Consider the following 19696-nt stretch of genomic DNA (forward strand, 5'->3'; position numbering starts at 1 on the left):
ACATGAGCTGAAGAATAGAAAACTCATTCTTCGGATTACCAACTCCAATAAGAAGCCAGCTAAAAAATTTACACGATTTACATCACTAGTCAAAAATTCAAGTTGCAAGTAACATAGAAAAGATTTGATATAGTCCAATAAAGAAATCATATTAAAAACTAAAAAAGTGTTTGAAGTGAATTTTTTTTCGTACGAAAATATATATATGGTCAGCACAAACCAAATACGAAGCATTTTTCTCAAAATTGAGTGTGAATTATATTTTAATACTTTCACGATTTATCGTCATTTTATAGCAATAAATTATTCTTAATAAACATATGGGTGTGTGAAAAATTGCTTTTAAAGTAGAAAGTTGAGAAATTGATATATTATATAAGAAAAATCATTTAGGGCCTAATATTTTCTAAACTAGAAACACAATTCTTGTATATCTTAACAAATTTAAAGACCAAGTCTAAAATTGACTTAAATATGCATGGTGCAGGATTCCGTTGAAAAAAATCTCCATAAAATCTGTGTGCATTTAATAAATCAACATAGTCTCAGGAATTAAAATCGTAACCCTTTATACAAAGGAATTATATGCATTTTTATAGTTTAACCAATTTTTTGCTTCATAAGTTATTAAAACATCAACGTTAGAACCATAAATAATCTCAAAGTGTACTTATTTCACGTAGATTATATCCTCACTTTTGTTTACACATTTAATAAAAAGCTATATACTTACAATGAATGTATTATATATGTAAAGTATATTCTAAACTTTAAAGATGAAGTGAGTTATATTTAACTACACTACCCATGAGGAAATCTCCAAATTTTTCGTTTGTGTCTTTTATTTTAAAATTATTCCAGCAATGCATTCAATCGGCATGTACTTCATTATTTTGAATATAGACCAAGTCTACAACCTTCATTCTTACAAAACATAGCAATATGTTTGAAAATATAACGCAATTTTTCAGTAACTTTCCATAGTAAGTAGCTGTATTTACTGACATGATAACCAATATATGCACAAATATTGGCTAACTTCATGTCAGTTGCACAAGTAAATTACTTTTTCTGTGCCTATGGGCTCCAGCATTTTTTTGATGTTCTCATAAGTTCCATTGATGTCTTGGACAATTCCAATAATCATCAATTTTTTTCCACTACCTGCTAGAAATTCTTGGGCAACTGCAAATTTGTTTTTGAAAGATGAATTGGTATTACTTCCAGGTTTTTTTTACAAGATTGATGCAGGCCTTCAGAAACCAACCACCCATCTAAGCCTAGCTTAACGATGTAATCACTAGAATTCTATCTTTTTTGATTGACAAACTGGATAAATGAATCAACCTTGCTGCAGTACACAAATTGCCTCTTCGTTATTGTCTTTCATCGCCATCTTTGGTCTCAAATTCAATGAGTCTTACATTGAAATAGGGACTAATTAATTTACATTTATCTCTCATAGTTGAAACAATATTAGGTGCATTTGCTTGCCTGGTTAATACAACCCCTTCTCTGATGAAATGACTAAATTTTAATCGTTTACTTATCACTTAAATTTAAACTAGTTTGCATTTTTGCAATTGTGTCATGAGACAAAGGATTGGAAAATATCTGCCGTTTGACAGATTCAGAACCAACAGCTAAGCTCATAGGGTTTCCTCAAGTGCCTAATGTTAGAAAATTATCACTAACTGATTGAAATTTTGTTTCATTAGAAAGATAGATAATTAATTTTTCTTTTGTTTTGGCAGTTAACACAGTGCTGATATGTTCCAAAGTTACACTTTTTAAACAAGGATGTGAGCGTCCCAGACCTATTTTACAATGGAATTTGGTGCAAACTTTGTAGGAAAAAGGAGTCAGGCATTTTGTTTGAGTAGATTTTGGTTTGATTCCATTTAACATATACTCACTAGTTACTAGTACCTGGTATTGTTGCAACGCAACAAATTTCACAATGACAATCATTGTGCAATCTGGTTATAGGTGGCAATGACTGAAGATGATCCACAAGTTTTTTGTTATCAAAATTAGCCTGAACAACGGTGCCATTTTTTTGTGCAGTTGCTAATTTCAATCTGCATCCTAAACAAATTCCAGTTAGTAGTAAATTGGCTAATTCTGTATAGAAATTGAATAATTGATTTTGTGTCTTAGATGCTGGTCTATTAGATTTTCTAAGACTTGCCAAGCAGAGCTTACAGAGGGTTTCAGCTTGACAAACTTTTTAGTATGGCATAACTCTTCTATATGAACAATGAGAATAACATTTTCTAAGTGATTGTCAATGGTTAATAAGTAATTGTGATTGGCAATCTGTAAAAATTTACTGCAGCATATCAAAGTAAAATTTTATTGCGTTGTAATGTCTAAATATATTAACTTGTTAAAATGATTAATATGTTCGTTAAGATTATATTGAAACAGAAAACAAATGGATATACGTATTTCATTATTACAAATAATACATAAGGTTTTATATGAAACAATCTAAGTTAATTCATTCTTGGATATAGGGTTACGATTTTAATTTTTTTATATCTGGAACCGTGAGACTATGTAAATTTAATAAATACAAACATATTTTATTGTCATTTTTAAAACCTAATCCTGCTTTAAAAACACCGTGTATGTATGTATATAAAATATTGATCTGTATGTGTTTATGAAGAGAAAAATGAATTAAGATTTGTTCTTTTTCTTGAATTTTGTTCAAGAAAAAAATTAAATTTTGTTTGCATGTTGAAGCGCGACATATGTTAGTTAAAATACAATATTCAGTGTTCCTCTATTTTTAAAAACTAAATTACCATTAAAAGATGTACTTATCTGAATGTGACCCTTGATGCCCAATGGTTTTTATCATATTCAAAAATTGGCTCGAACCTACACAAGCTGTATAAATATAAACCAAATTTGATTTAAAATGATTAATTAGATATTTGCAAATAGTGAGTTGGATAGTAAAAGAATATAATATAAAACTAGAAAGATTTTCAAAAAAGTACGTAAACTTTTGTTAGTTTTTGTAATTTATCAACAGCAATCATCATCATGTTGGGAGGTCATTTAAAAGACCCACACCCCTTAAGAAATATCATAATTTCCACCATATAGGATCTGGCAATAGGTGGTGATACTCAAAATAGTCCATTAAATCGGGTTCATCTGATTTTGTGTTCCTGTTTTTAAAATGTTTGCATGAATTATTTCTCCATGAATGAAAATATTCGTGAATATATTTATATAGGTATATAAGCATTTGAAAAACAAAACCAAAAAAAATAAAAAAAGGAAAATAAAAATCCACACGGAAACTTGATATTTTTTTTTAAATCAAGACAAAATACCTACATTTTGATCCGATTCAATTTCCAAAAAAAATAAAACAATAATAACTAAAGATATTCATATTTGAAAATAGATGAATACACTTAAATCTATCTGTAAAAAACCTTTTCTCTGTTCTAGTGATTTCTTAAACAAGTAAATATGGGTAAAAAAAAGGATTTTACTATTATAACAATTTATAGATTGAGTTGACAAAACAGAAACTGTTTTGTCAAAGCTGTTGGAATTATTCATTAATTCATGAAAAAAGATAGCATCTAAGTATGAAGTAATTACTAAATTATGTTTGATGCAAGATGAAATGTACTACAGACTATTTATGGGGAGTGATATGTGTAAGTTTTTGTTGGACTGTTTTGGTTACCATGACATTTTTCAGTTTTTTGTCATCAATATTTACATCAATTATAATCTTTTGTTACATATTTTTTTTTTGTTTTAGAATTAAGTAGTACTAAGTATCACAGGGTCTGAATTACGTGGTCATTAATCTAATGAAGCATACTAAAATATACATTTAAATCAATATTATGGTGTATGTATCATAATTTTGATGGCTGCGTTTTCATTCCGGTTTTGAGTTGTCATTTTATAAAAAAAATAAACGATTGGAGTAATGATTAAAGATTGGTGAAAACATATATACAATTTCAAAACGATTTAATTTAAAAGTAGAAAATATATAGATTTTAAGGTGTGTGAATGCAAAAGCAGTTTATAGAACACAATTAGATATTCTTTTTTAGTATTCATATTTAACAGACATTTCTTGTAGTGGTTCTGATACTCAAGAATTTTATCTTATTTATTTAATTTATAAGTACTTAATTTCTTAAATGACTTTTTCTTTGTATTTATTTTTACTATACCATTTTAGCCAACTTTTTTTTTGCATAAACATAAATGTATATTGTTTAAAAATTCATGTTGTTTATTTAAATATATGTATGCACAAAATGAATAAACAAGTATTTTTTTTTTTTTTTTGTATATAAATAATTACATAAATAAATAAGTCATTATTCACATATTAACCATTTATTATCAACATTATTTTTTTCACCAAAAAAAAAAGGTGCAACAATTATATTCTATAGAAAATATAATCATAAAATATGTAGGTCTGTGTGGTGTATAATTATGGATATTCATGTATTGTATCATTGAGAAAATAAATTACAGTGAGTCGTTGTAGAACGACTATGAGTAACTACATATATATATGTACATAGCACACAGAACTCAATTAAAGTTATATAAATATCTTGATGACATGTCTCTTAATTTACCTACATATCCCCCCCCCCCCTCCTTCTCCCTACCTCATTTTCATAGCTGTCAGGTAAGTCAGTCTTATTTTTTAGTATGGGTTTCATGTCATGTAATTAGGTTCATTATATATTGGATGTAACTATTTATACGACAGAATAATGTATAGCCAAATAAATGAGTGTATTGAGAGGAAAGGGACAATGTAAAAATGTCAATTTCAATTAACCATTTCTTATAGCATATAATTAATAGAATTTAAAGAATTCTAATTATCGTTCAAAAAATAAATAGTAAGAGATATCATGTACAGAGTAGTGACACAAAACTTGCAGTGGCTAGAATAAACCTTTGTGGAATCAAGAAAAGACGAATAAAAACCAATTTTTAATATCTTTAAATACTATATGCCCTTTATAATAACTGCCACAATACGCTGGTGAACAGATTGGCAGCTTGTGACGATAAAGACTGACTCTATGCCGTACCACGCTATCATGATGGCAATCCGAGCAAGTCCATATTTGGATTAAAGGTGCAACATACATTTTTCTCCAAGACAGCCAAAACTGCCAAGTCCAAGGGGTTAAGGTCAGGGCTAGAGAAAGGATATGTAGGGACATACTAGAAATCAAGTATATTATTCCTGCAGAATTTTGGTTTTTCTTGGCTGTATGGGATCATTCATTCCCTTCCTGAATGGACTTCTTGATGTTATAGGCAATCGGTATGGAGATGCCAACGGTCTCTACAGCCTTTTGGGAACAAACATACCACTGTAAGTGATAATTCGTCGAAAAATACAAATGTTACCCATATTTAATTTTGAAAAAAAAAAAATCACTTTAGTTTGCTCTTGAGTTGATGGGTCACATTTTTACATAAAACAATACGTATTACATAAACATTACTTTTTATTTGCAAAGACAATAAACTTAATTGCGTAGTAAATTTTTATTATTTTATATGTTCTGGTAACCCATGTAACTCTCCTCCTTCTCTGCTCACAACCTAAATACCTGAAAGTCTCCTTCAATGTCAGTTTATTAACTTGAAGGAAACACATTTAATATTAAATGTTTTTTATAAATTTATGAAGTTAAAGATTTTTTTTAAATTAATACCTAAAAAGGAATATGGTTTACATGAGAGAGAAGACTTTGTACGGAAATCTTCAGGGCAAAAATTGAGGCGTAAGGGAAGAGTCCTTTAGTGTCTTATTTTTCCAAAAATCAAATTTTTCGATGCCCAAATATGTCTTTTTTCGAAATTTTGTGTTTCTGATACCACTTAATGTATGAAAAATCCATTCCTGAATTAATAAAAGCTCAACAACAGTTAATGACGTTATTGGCTAACTATTTTACAATTTCTCATCTATGTTTGTTTTTATTCTTAGTGAAAAAGTTGAAATATGCAATTAATATCATGTTTTGGTAGTCTTATAAAAATTACTCCTTGTACACGGTTCGATCCTTTTGCTATGCATTTATTGTCATCTGTCGATTTTTCTACTACTATTCTTTTATAATTATGATTGTTCATCGTTGCAGCTCGAATCAGCTCCTGTTAAGCATTAAACAATTCTACCATTTAATGAAGACTAGTCCAATAATTGGGAATATCGAATGATTTCGAGTATATTTTATAAGAACGGTTAAAAATCAATGGAATCAACATCACATGTTAGTAATTTCCATACTAGCAATCATTTTTGGTGGAAACTCTATAAAATAATTATATATTAATAGCAGGTAAGAAATTCGAGCTATTTTATTCGCAATTAAGGATGACAAATGCGTGTTTGTGTCTATAGTTACATGTAATATTTTATATACATAACATATCAATAATATAAATTGAGATATTATATTATACCCATGTAGATACAATATATTTATTTAGCACCAATTATTATACTTTTTTCCTTTTTACAAATGCACTTTCCCGAAATGGTGCATCAAAGAAATAAAACTTTATCTTAATTAACTTATCAAAACCATAAATATGAAGCTTAGAGAAAATGATATAGAATGTACATAGGTAACATACATCAAAGCAAAAAGAAAAAAACCTAAGCACTTTCAATTTTTTTGAATGCATACAAAACAAATAGATCATGGACAGAGGGTACATTTTTTTTTTTGCAAGATACTGCAAAAGCATTTGTTAGAATATTGATGCATTCCATAAGTGCATACTCGTATTCATGGATTTGCAGTTTGCGAAGCGAAATCCCCCCGAAAAAAAAAGTGTGTTTTTTTGTTGTTAAAAAAAGTATTGGAAGTTCATTTATTTTTATTTAAAAAAAAGACATAGCACGTTTAGGTCAGTTGGCAGTTTTTATTTATGTTATACTTCATTACGTAATTCAATAGTCAAAATATATATTGAAATTGACATATATATATGTAAGAAATGTTTTATTATTATGTATTCAAATATGTTACCCTCATAATATGTAGATATGTAAAAACGAAAAAAAAAGTTTATGTTACTTGCTTTTTAGAAACACTTCCATTCCCTTATGACATACGAACTACTTTTATTTAAATGAACAAATATATACAAAACTTCGAAATGACTTAAAGATACATCGTGTGTAGGTCCCTATGATATTTACTAGATGGATAAATGAGAGATAAGGGGCACTTTTTCCTCGAGGGTAATTTGCTTAGAGTTGATGAAACTGGGTTTCACCATATCTGCTACTTTTTAATACAATTATACTATTAATAAGTTTTCCACAAATTGCATTCAAATAAAAATCGTAAAATGAAAAAAAAAGAGGATTGTGCTATAGTTTTAAAAAATTAGTTTGTCTTTGCAATTCCGAAGAATAGACAGACGTTTCTTATAGTTGATCAACAGGTTTGTACACAACTCAGGAGAGATTTTGGTCCACTCTTCTTTGCAGATCCTCTCCAAATTATTAATGTTTCAAGCTTATCAATTTGAAACTCTTAGCTTCAGTTCCCACCATAGATTTTATTTGGGATGGAGGTTCGATAAAGCTAGACATAATGTTTCCATCTCCATTTTTAACGGGGGTAATTTTGTTATTGGAGTTATTTTCTACATGTCCCTCCTTCCAAACATAGTAAGTCGAGTTGATGTCAAAGTGCTTGATTTTGGTCTCGACTTTTTTGGACCTACAACTTTCTAATGAAACAAGATATTGCATTGAGTTCTAGACTAAAAGCAATTGATGTACATTCAAAATTGCTTTAATTTCCGAATAATTTCACCAACAGTTATCTTCTTTTAACCAATATGCTGGCCGATGGTCTTGGTCTTGTAGTCCATTCAAGTAATTTATAAGTCTATAGTATTGACATCCTTAGACAGCTTTTTAGTATTGTACTTCATGTATAAGTTGTAATCTTATTGACTGACTTTGTGGAAATATGTTTTTTTACAGGTAGTGAGCTGAGACTGGGGGGGAAGAAAAGCTAGCTCAGAAATATTTGATGACATTTTTTATCATAGAAAATGTATTTCATAAATTTGGACGACTATTTCATATATTTTAATGACGTAATGGTGAGGCAAGTACAGGTTTGAATACCAAGTCAGTATCGGTAAAACGAACAACACTAGACAATAAAAATATAAATTATGTGGACATATCTTTATAATGCTAAAAATAGAGTACGTCGAAACTTTTTCTATGCTACAACTGTCCTCCGTTTTCCTCTGAATACTGAGTGGTCCATTAAAATCTGAAAACATTGAATTTTAAACTTCAATATAATTGATTAATTAACATCAGAACTTCAATAAAATTATTACTATAAATAGATGTGTGTCTGAGCTCTCTTACTCTTTCATTAGGGGCAATTATAGCTTCCAGGCGGCAGCGGAAGTCCCGGCACCCTCTGCATATGTATTCCTCTGTCACAGCGTCCAGTGCTGACTGAGAGTGGCTTTGAAGGCCTCGGCGTTTGGATTACAGTCATTGCAGGTCTTCCCCTCGACTATACCTTTCAGGTGCATGTCGAAAGGGTTGGGGTTAGGGTTGTAGGAGGGCCAAAAGTGTCAAAGGTTCAAAATAACTCAAAAGACTCTTTTAAAAGAGTCTAGCATCGGGAGGGATGGGTATCTTTCATTACTGGTGTCAAAAGTGGCCTCTTCACTCTCATAAGGTTCTTTCCGCTTACTTTTTTGATAGCTCTCTGGACAGTCTGGCGTAAACCCCCGAGATCTCTTGCATAAGTCCTCATTGACTTGAGGGAATTGGCATTGGCTGTTGCTTTAACTCCTCCACGTCCAGTTTGACAAAGCCCTTCTTCCTCTCCAACGTTTGGACTTGTAGACGGCGTAGACGTTGGTCTTGGAGACGCCCAACTGGTTGGAGTGTGCGAATGGAATTTCGTCGAAAACATACCAGTTTCATTTTCTCAACTTATTCATAAACTAGAGAACTCAGGTTTATTTTGTTTTAGAACTAATTGTTAAAGCTTTAATGTATAGAAATATGAATTAATTTCAATAAATCAACATAAATTTATTATTGAATTAGTAAGTATTCGGATTTCAATGTATTTCCGGTATACAAGGGCGGTCATATGTTTAAAATCCCTATATTATTTTTTTCATACAGTAATCGGTTTGTTGTAAAGTACATTGATAGAAATAACTCTGATAACTAATCTGATTACGGATTGATAATTTTGATGTAAAAACACCCATGTATACAGTGTGCTTAAGCTCCCGTTACAAAATTTGTGAGAGATAATTTTCTTCTTCTTTTATTTGTCGTAAAGGATCAAATTGTATCATATATGTAAATATGAAATTGCGAATAATGGTAGAGCAATAACTAAAATGAAGAAGAATCATTTGCCAAATTTTAAGCGTACGTCTACAGACTGTTTACAATATGAATGAGGACATTGCCAATTTAAGCTGTCTTCTTAGTCTAGTAGGAGTTTGTAGTCAGAACAGCAATAAACATGTCGTCTTCAATGTCAGTTTGAAGGCTATAATACACTGAGAAATGTATCAAGAAATGCTTTAGTAGTTTCCCCTTTTGTACCGAGGCAATTATCACTGCAGGGAAAAGGCATATGCAATGAAAAGTTGTAACTATTAAATTACTTTACCTTTTTGTTAATATATATATTTTGAGTTTATAAACTAAAAATTGTTTTGTTTATATAGATTTGGAACGACCATTGTGTACAATTTGTTTTGTTTTGTTATAAAACCAAGTGACCACAAATATGAAGATGCATCTCTTTTAGGTTGCTATATAATACAAAAACACAAGAAAGGAATGTAGCAAAATGAAGAGAGACAAAAGCAAATAGTGATGATAAAAATAATAAATACATTCTTTCAAAATAATAAATGAAGAGAATAAGGGGAGATGAAAAATAAGAAGTAAATTTGCCAATACTAAAGTAAATGAAGTGTGGAATTAAAAATGTAAATAAATAAATAAAAATTAGAATATTAATAGGCACTGAGTTGTAAATTTTAACAAAAAGTTATCAAATTAATTGAAAAAAAATTAGTCCCTTCATGTGCACAATCTAGTACATGATGTATGTATTGCAATAAGAAAAATATTTTTTGATCCGATATTTTGCAAATGATTTGATGTACTTTCATCCCTGAAAGCATTTATTTTGCTTTGTCACAATTAGTTTTTTTGTTTGCGATCAGATTTATGTCTTAAAAATACGGTATAAAACCACAAAAACTAAAACTTTGATGCAGATGTAAATATATAATCAATGAATCATTCAATAGAAGAGAATGCAAATTTTTTATTTAGTAACTTCTTGTGTTGCAAATGTATTACCTTATCGATATGCTTCTTAATTCTGTATTTTTTTTCAATAATTAACAAATCCAATTTTAAAGGTATTATATTGAGAACTTTTTTTAAAAGATTAAGTAGAATATTCAATCACTTATATTTGAAATTTTTATAATTTCTAACTAAAAACTGAAAAATCTCAATTAAAAAAAAAATCTTCCATTTTGGCTGCTTTGAAAAATTAAAACATTATTTCCCCATAAATTAGCAGGGATTCTTATTTTTGTAATATGAAAATTCTGACCACACATTTACCTAATGGGCGTTATGAGTATAAATAATTACTTCAGCATTTGGCCAAATAAATATTTTTAGTGTATACTTGTTATACACCTCTGATGATTTAGTTATATATTCTGCTTAAATACATATTAATCATATATATTTATTCACCGTATGTGCTATATATTCAATTTTCTAATATTATATAACCACATGGATGATTTTTTTTTTTCATTTTGCTCATTTGACATTAAAAACCAAGGATTACTTTTAAATTTACTTTATATTTCGATAAAACCTCACTATTGCTTAAGGAATTTGAGTTTTTTTAAGGTCTGAAATACAGTCATCAATATCAAAACTCATATCTATATATATATATATATATTGTATAGATTTAAATATAATTTGTACTATAAAATATTTATTTACATATTTATCTATAGAGTGAGACACAGAGAGCGAATTTAATTCATAAATTGCTCTTAAAAGAACACAAGAACAAAAGCTAAAATGTATAAATATATTATATAACATATTTCAATTAATAAAAAATAAAAGTAACATTGAAGTTGAAATGAAATAGATCATAATTAACATGTAAAATAAATTGAATGCCTATATTGCATTTTTAGCTCTAAGACTAATGTGAAGTAAGACTATAAATTCATGTAATTTTTTCTACTCTTTGTATTACTATAAGAATGTTACTTAATAGTAGCGTTGTCAGTATAACAACATTTTTGTACGGTCTCCTGTTTCAAAATTGATATCAGTATATGATAGTTTTCGATACTTTTTTGAAATTTATTACCAGGGCTTGAGATACCTTTTTGGAACTTATATAATCTTCGGATCAAAATGTTTTTCATCCATTGCCACTACAAGTACCAGTTTCAATACCAATTTAGTTTAGTTGTGTTTTAAATTTGTCAGTATCCCGGTATCACTATATTACCTGTATACCGAACAACACTAATGTACACATTTGTGCTTAACTTATTAGAATAATAATATTTAACTCTTTGTTATTGATATTTTACCCCCAAACATAGTAAAAATGCTTCTTATTTCTTTGAATCTACGTTTTATGACCAATACTTTACATTATGTTCCTAAAACGTTAAATCTGATTATATTTCTTAAAAATGCCTGGCTTATAATTTATTTGTATACTTAGCCATTTATATTGCGACATTAATTATTATCATCGTTCAATTGTTTTTATCATTTAATTAAAATGTTTTTTGTTTGGGGTTTCTTTTTCAATCAGTTCAGTAACTGTATTACAAAAATGATTTTACCTATAATAGGGTTAAATATTTCCATTTCACACCCTTTCAATGCCTAATTTTATGTTTTAAGATTGAAAAATGGTGAATTTCACATTGACACATTATTAATTAATAATATTTGTTCGAGACGTTTTATGAGTATGAAGGTATTACTAAGTACCTAACTAAAATTAATATAGTTAAAAACAATTGAAGCTCATTATGTAATAGCCCTAAAGAATTACTTCTTTTAACGAAGAGAGAAAATATGATATATACTAACGTAGGTACTACAACAACATGTATTAATGTGAAACAGGGAAGAAGCAAGGAAGAAAAAAAATCTTGTCAGAACCATCTTAAATATGTATATATATATGTTTTTTTCTACCTTTTTGATGTTGAATTTTCTATGCATAATTTGCTTTTTGAATGTTAATTAAGAGGATAAATAAAACGAAAAGAGATAAAAAATTATACAGCCATAAGCTATGAATTATAGATTATTTTTACATGCATGTGTTTTGGTTTTTATTTTTTTTATACATCACAATTAAATTAAGAAAATGAATAAAATTTAAAAGTTTGATTTTTCTTACCTTTAATTATTAGAATGTTTAAAGTATACAAATAAAAAATCAATTTTTTCATATTTTATTTGTCCAAATGGGATGTATTTTTGTCAAAAAAAGCAAACAACAATTTTTGATTATCAATTTTTCTTTTCTTTTCAACTTCTTTTAATTTATAAAAGTTAAAAAAGAAATATTTATTTTAATTTGTTAGAATAATAATTCCCACTTTTTCTTGAATTTTGTCATCATTCTAAATGTCACATTCACTCAAATATATATTTAGATTCGTGTGTAAAAACTAGAATTTACGCCTTTCCACAAAATTTCTTCACTTTTATATTTATAGAATTATTATAATGCCGCTTTTCTTCCTATCCTATATTATTGACCTCTCTTTTTTTTAAACAAAACGAGTGAGAATCTTTCCTCTTCAATTGCAAACACAACACTGATGATGGTTCTTCTCCTTTTTTTTTTTTTTGTTTTTAACCGCGAGAGCGCTGGTTTGGCATGTATTTTACTTAATACTTAATATCGAAGCGCTTTAATACATACATAATATGTATATATTTTCTCTTTCTTTCGTCTTAATTTTATTTTTAAATACATGGAGGAAACAAAAAAACAATGTATTAATTAATAAGGTGATATCTTACTCAACATCTATGTTACGTCTGCAAGGCCATTATTGATTTTTCAACTCATTTCTAAAAACATATATATAAATTATTATTATAAAGCAAATATAATAAATTTTATCATGACGATTTGATTAGGCTATGTAGAGCTACAAATAAACAAAATGAAGGCTTTTGCGAAGGTATACTTGAAGTTGTGAATTTAAGGACTTTGATAATTCAAGAAAATAAAACGAATACCAAATGGTTTTTTAAAATCTGAACACTTTTTTGTTAACTTGAACAATATATAATTTATTAATTAACAATAGAATTTCAAGAAAATTAATAAAGAAAGAGGGGTGTGTCTGAGGTCTCTTATTTATTAATGTAATCATTAATTGCCTTTGCGGAAATGACGGCTTCCAGGTGGAGGTGGAAGGCCTTACAACCGCTTCTGATGTAGTCCTCTGTAATTGATTCTCAATGGCAGCTGATAGTGGCTTTGAGGGCCTCGGTGTTTGGATGACGGAGACTTCCCCTCATTGTTCGACCTTTTTGACAGATCCCTTCTTCCTCTACAACGTTTTGGACTTTCTGACAGCTTAGACGGTGGTCCTGGGTCCAACTGCTTGGAGTGTATGAATGGAATTTCGTTGATTACATACAAGTTTCCTTTTCTTGGCTTGTAAGTAAGTAAGAGAGCTTCGGTTTGTTTTATTTTGTAAATTATTCTTTAACTTATCGAAATATGAATTAATTTCAATCACTTAACATTAATTAATTATTGAATGGGTATGTGTTCAGATTTCAAATGATTACCCCATAAAGTAATGGTTACCTTAACAATTTCAAGTAAGTTGGAGAGGAGTAAAGCTTTAAGTTTAATTAAACCAATCCATGAAAAAGCAATCCCACTCAAATATATAAGAAAATAGTCAACAGTGACTTTGTTGTCGGCCTTTAATTCTACACCAACAAGAACTAAGAACACTTCAACAAATCTCCTTTGTTACTTTTCGTCATTCATGAACACATGCACTTTATACTTGAATAAGGATAACAATATTTGAAAATAAAATTCACAATTTTGGTTGCTAACTACACAAAGTATTTTTAAATTCTAAGAATTTTGATTGTTAGGTATATGAACATGACTCTGAGCCTGCTTGGTTTACATTGTCAATTTTTTTGACCTATTTAAAAATATTAAGCTCTGTTGAAATATAGCATCAGTTTTTTTCACATGTTAGAAGTAAAATTTTGATACTTTTTTCTTATAGGACATTTCCATTTTTGTAAGTTTTTATAATGCCGTTCTATATTATCTGTTTTTCTCTTATTCAACAAAAATAACTAATAAAATACGATATTTACTTTCATAAAAATAGGATATCTTTTGTGAGACCACCGAGTTTAGCAATTAAGAAAATTTGGCCAATAAGCTTGCCTTAAAAATGCATATATATTTTAAACATTATTTTTTAACTATGTATATATATATATATGTTTGATTTCAAATGAACTCATAGAAGATAGGAATTAACACCACTCTTCAAATAATCGTGAAAGTAATTTGGAAAGATTAATTATATAAAAAAATAATTAAATTATTTATTTATTATGAAAACAATTATATTTTCTTTACGATTTAATTTAATCCTTATTTTTTTAAATCAAGTTTAAATTATCTTTTCATTAAAGTTAAGTAGATGTGAGAAGAAAAAACTATAAATGTAATATATAGATGGGAAAATGGCTTCAATATGTTTTTTGTAGGTTTCATTAGTATTATTATATAAGTTTAATAATGATATTAATCAATTTTGTAAGTGTATCATTTGATACCCTATCTAGTTGATTCATTAAAAAGTAAAAATATACCATATTTTCCTCAAATGAAATATTATGAGCAAATATGAGCACTGAAGATCAACAAAATTAAGGTTTTAATGAACAAGGAAAATTCATTTTTATTTTATATGTGAATAGGTATGTATAAAACAATTTCTGAAGGGATTTTGGGTAAATAGTCCGCTCTCCCACCTTTGCATTTGTAAGTATCGGTGATGTCTAACATTCTGTCAAAAAGTATTGTTAAAAACACAAATTTCACATTTAATCTTTAAAATATATTTTGACGTCTTCAAATTAATCTCCATTGAATGCAATAAACACATGCCAACATTATTTCCAGTTATCGAAACATTTTTTAGGGTACTTTTTGGCTAGGCCTTTTGCTCCTTCAACGAATTTTGTTTAATGGGTTCAATATACCCAAAACGTGCTCCACGTTATGAAAATTTAAGTTTATGGAATAAAAAAAAATTCAAACAGAGCTAAATTAGGTGAATATGGTGGTTGGTCGATAGGATTTATTGCGGGTTTGGATTTAAACTCACTCATAATCGTACGTCTGTGTGATGACGCGTTATCATCATGTAACATTTTCAATTAGAATGGTACGAATTGACTCGTGAGATATTAAGGCAATGTAATAACTCCATTAAGCTGGTATGACGCATCATGTACCTCCCCTACACAAAACTAAAACGCTCGAACAACTCTTGGGCAATAGGAACTAAAAGTATATTTTTCCTGTATACACACAAATAATTTCTCGGTCGATTTTGACAAGTTTTTCCCTTTCACGTAGTAAAAATATAAATATGGCTAATTTCTTCCTTTGAGGCATCCATATTCTACGCTTATTAATTCATGTTTGAACCGCCGAAACGAAATATTATACAAAAAGTGTTTCTATTATATACTCACACTTTTACATCATTTTATCGTATGCTCCGGTAAGACTAATAATGAACAACCTATATTTAGTTTAAAATAGGCTGGAAATAAAAAAATTATGTTTCCCTAATAAATTATTTCATGTGTAATCAAAATAAATGTAATTTTATTGTATAAAAACCAAGTTTTTTATGAATATTTTATAGGAAAAGGAACAAAGGTTTTACTTTTCATTTGTTTTTGAGTAATATTAATTTAGTGGAAGTTTAAATATATTTTTATTTAACCAAATTATATAAATCTAACAAGTCTTGTTCAGCAAAAATATCAATTTGATTTGGTTGTATTTACATATGCTGAAATTGCTTGAGGTTTATATAATAAATAACTTAAAATATTACTTTACTCATCTTTTCGTATTTGTATTTACTTAGTTCATTTTAAAATATAATTCATTGTCACAAGACTTTAAAATTTAAATAATTATCCTCGAGCAAATTTTAATTAAAGAAATTAAAATCAAATCAATATTGGAACTGCTAAAAGCAAATATCCTTTTGTAAATGAAATATCAATAATTTAGGTATGCATATTTTGATGACTTAGTCAAAACTATTAGGAATATTAATTCAAATAATTAATTATTATGAATTAGGTTTCTTAGTACATTATACTATAATGAACTATAAAAATGAATAAATTAAAATTATCTCAAGAACTTATTGTTTTCAAATTTATGCTAGGTTCCTTCATTTTAAGTACTAATTTTTTTATCATTAATTTATGAATGTTGCTAATCGGACGAAGAAAGTACAATTGATATGATCGTTTGAGTATCTGACATATTTCGTTGAGCTACAATTTATTTTATTTTAAAATGAAAAATATGAGGAATATGTTCTTTAATGAAACTTATGAAATTCTACAACATAACTTTCGAATTGAAACTTCTGCATACCTTTAGAATTGAAACTTCTGAATACCTTTAGAATTGAAACTTCTGAATATCTTTAAAATTGAAACTTCTGAATACTTTTAAAATTGAAACTTTTGAATATCTTTACAAATAGAAAATGTCGTTAAAAAAAGTCATATTCAAATGCCTATTGAGGTCAAAAAATGCCCTTTGAATTGAATGATTAAAATACAAGAGAAGATCGAATTAACAGGCTACTCTTAAAAATTGGACGCCCTAGTACACAGGCTAATATAAAAATTTAGAAGAAATTGACCTTTTTTGTGGCCTTTGACATTTTATATGACCTTAAAACTGTACTTCATAAACTTAAAATATGATGTTACTTTTGATTTAGCATAAATAACCAATTTTCAGTTTGACTCTCTGTTTTTCATAATCATTTTTACAAGTGATGAATTTATCATGATATTTTAATACTTTGTAAAAAATAAAGAATATTCAGATTACCAACTACAAAAAATATTGCATTAGTTTCAGGTCATATTTTATACAACTCCAGATATAAGTTAGGATGTGAAAATTGTCTAAATCCTTGCTAGTCTTAATTAAAAAAAAAAAAAAATTAGCCACTTATATTTCATACTAAATAAATAATTTTTCATCTTATAACATTGGATTAATTAATATATGGATAAACTATTGACTTTTCAAATCAAACAATTAGAGTGATGTAGTTGCCCCCAAAATTAGATATCCAAGTCAGAATCAGGGAAACCTAATTTTGGTACTGCAGTAGAACACAAATACAAAATTTTAGCAAATTTGACTAACGCTTACTTCTAACACAATCTAAATTTCTAAACATCTAAACATGAAATCAAGATTATAAAAATGAAATATCGGATAAGTCATTAACAGGAAATTAAAAATTTGGTTTTTAAATTGATGTTCAATTTTAATCAATAATAAAAAAAATATACACTTTTTAACAATTTTCTTTAACAAAATAACTTATATTTAGTTCGTATCACACAAATTTCTTAATCATCTGTGACCAGTTAATTTTTGTGGATATCCAAGAATTTTGTGAGAGTAATGTTAACCAAAAATTTAATTATTTAGAAGAGGATTCCCAAATCAATCAGTTTGATCAAAATTGCACCGAAATTCAAATATTCCAATCGAAGCGCACAAAAATTAAGAGGTTGCTTCATTTTTTTTAAATATAGATTTTTATATCTAAGTAACTATTTTAAATTATAAAAAAAAATTGTTGCATTTTGTTCTTTAAATATAAAAATCTTTGCATATTCACCTTTGAAAATACAAAAATCAACTTTGCTGATTATAAACTTAAATATTTATTATGTAATTATAGTTTTTATTATTATTAAATTTAAAAATACAGCAAAGACTATATATATATATAGTAACAAGCAATGCAGAAATGCTAATTTTAGCGAATATACGAGGTATAAATAATAAATATTACAAATTAAATAAAGATAGTGCAACATAATGTGATAAATATATAAGATCTGTCTATAGCCCAGGAATGTGGTCTGATCAGAATTATACATAGTTCACTAAATGTAATGCAGAATTATGGCCTTCTAGTATTTTATGTGTAAGTCTGTATCTGTCTCCGTTTTGGCCTTAGTTTGTATATATAGGACTAGGAATTCATACCTCGAATAGATCTCATGCAAAAATATAGAAACCATAACAAGAGACTCATAGGCCCATTAAGTGTATATAAGCTTATAATTTTATTATATTCTTAGTTTACTATGTGATACAGTATTAAATTAATTTACCACTTTAATTTGAAAATATACAAATGACATTTTAAAAAATATGCTCATTTTTAAAATAAAAATTACTCAAATTGAAACATACAGACCGATAAAATATTCTCTGTTAATGTAGATATGATCTTTACAAACTAACACTTTGATACTCCCCTGGGGTGTTTAGACTAGCATAGTCTTGTAATATATTGTGTGTAACACAGTTTTTCTTCATCTTCAATCAATTCTTAATTGATTTTATACTTTCTGTAACCAATTTTGAACATTAGTAACGAGATTTAAGGGAATGTTTTCCATCGTTTTTACTATTTGTCAACACTAACATTGAATATGGAAAATAAATTTGGACGGAGATTATTAATTAATTATATATAGAGCAGGTATTGTTTGATAATGATTTGTTATTTTTTAAATAATCTATCCTCTAGAGTCCACAAAATATAATATCCTTTCTTTATATTGGTAAAAAGAGTAATAAATTGTAATGTTTTTAGCCTCATATGTAAAAAATACTCAAAGCTTGATAAAAAAGTATATTGTTTCTAAAATATCAATTTTAATGTTATTGTAACAAACATTAAGTTGCATTAAGTCTCCAATGATTTTAAAATTGTTTGTATTTCGTTAAAACGATATAGTAAATGTGTATACCTCTGGAAAAAATAATATTCTGAGATTTCATAAATTTTGGAAACATATACTGGGTCAAAATCAATGGGAATATTACCAGATTTATTTCCATAATTTAAATATATTAGACAAAGTTAATTTAAATCTAAGAAATATACTTGTCTTTGATATTTTCTTGCACAATACATAAGACATAAAATAATTATATTGGTTTTTTAGGTTTAATGAAAAAATTCTTGAATTTTGTTTAAGATAGCTAAAGTCCGAAATAACAATAATCTTCATAACTACTCATGTTTACTCACTATTACATCAGCTTTCTCTTGTGTAGGTTTAGTCTCTTGTTCCAGTCTGTTTCTACTACTTGTAAAACATTCCGAAAATGTACTTCCAATTTAGCAATACATGTAAAGTCCGAGTTTACTTTAAAAAACCTCTTTCTGCACAGTCATT

At 27.8% G+C, this 19696-nt stretch overlaps 1 protein-coding gene across 2 annotated transcripts in view; it reads right to left on the minus strand.

Annotated features, from left to right (window-relative positions):
* LOC121117533 (nephrin) overlaps nt 1-12974 on the minus strand; it is a 297316-nt gene extending 284342 nt beyond the window's left edge. For both annotated transcript variants that reach the window (XR_011780196.1, XM_071888628.1), the window contains exon 1: nt 12546-12974. Coding sequence is in view for 1 of the 2 variants with exons in the window: in XM_071888628.1 (XP_071744729.1) it covers nt 12546-12597 (52 nt within the window). In the remaining variant the exon portion in view is untranslated. The remainder of the gene's footprint in view (nt 1-12545) is intronic.
* Nucleotides 12975-19696: the final 6722 nt, after the last annotated feature.

The sequence above is a fragment of the Lepeophtheirus salmonis genome, chromosome 5, assembly GCF_016086655.4.
Source record: "Lepeophtheirus salmonis chromosome 5, UVic_Lsal_1.4, whole genome shotgun sequence".
Classification (NCBI taxonomy): Eukaryota; Metazoa; Arthropoda; class Copepoda; order Siphonostomatoida; family Caligidae; genus Lepeophtheirus; species Lepeophtheirus salmonis.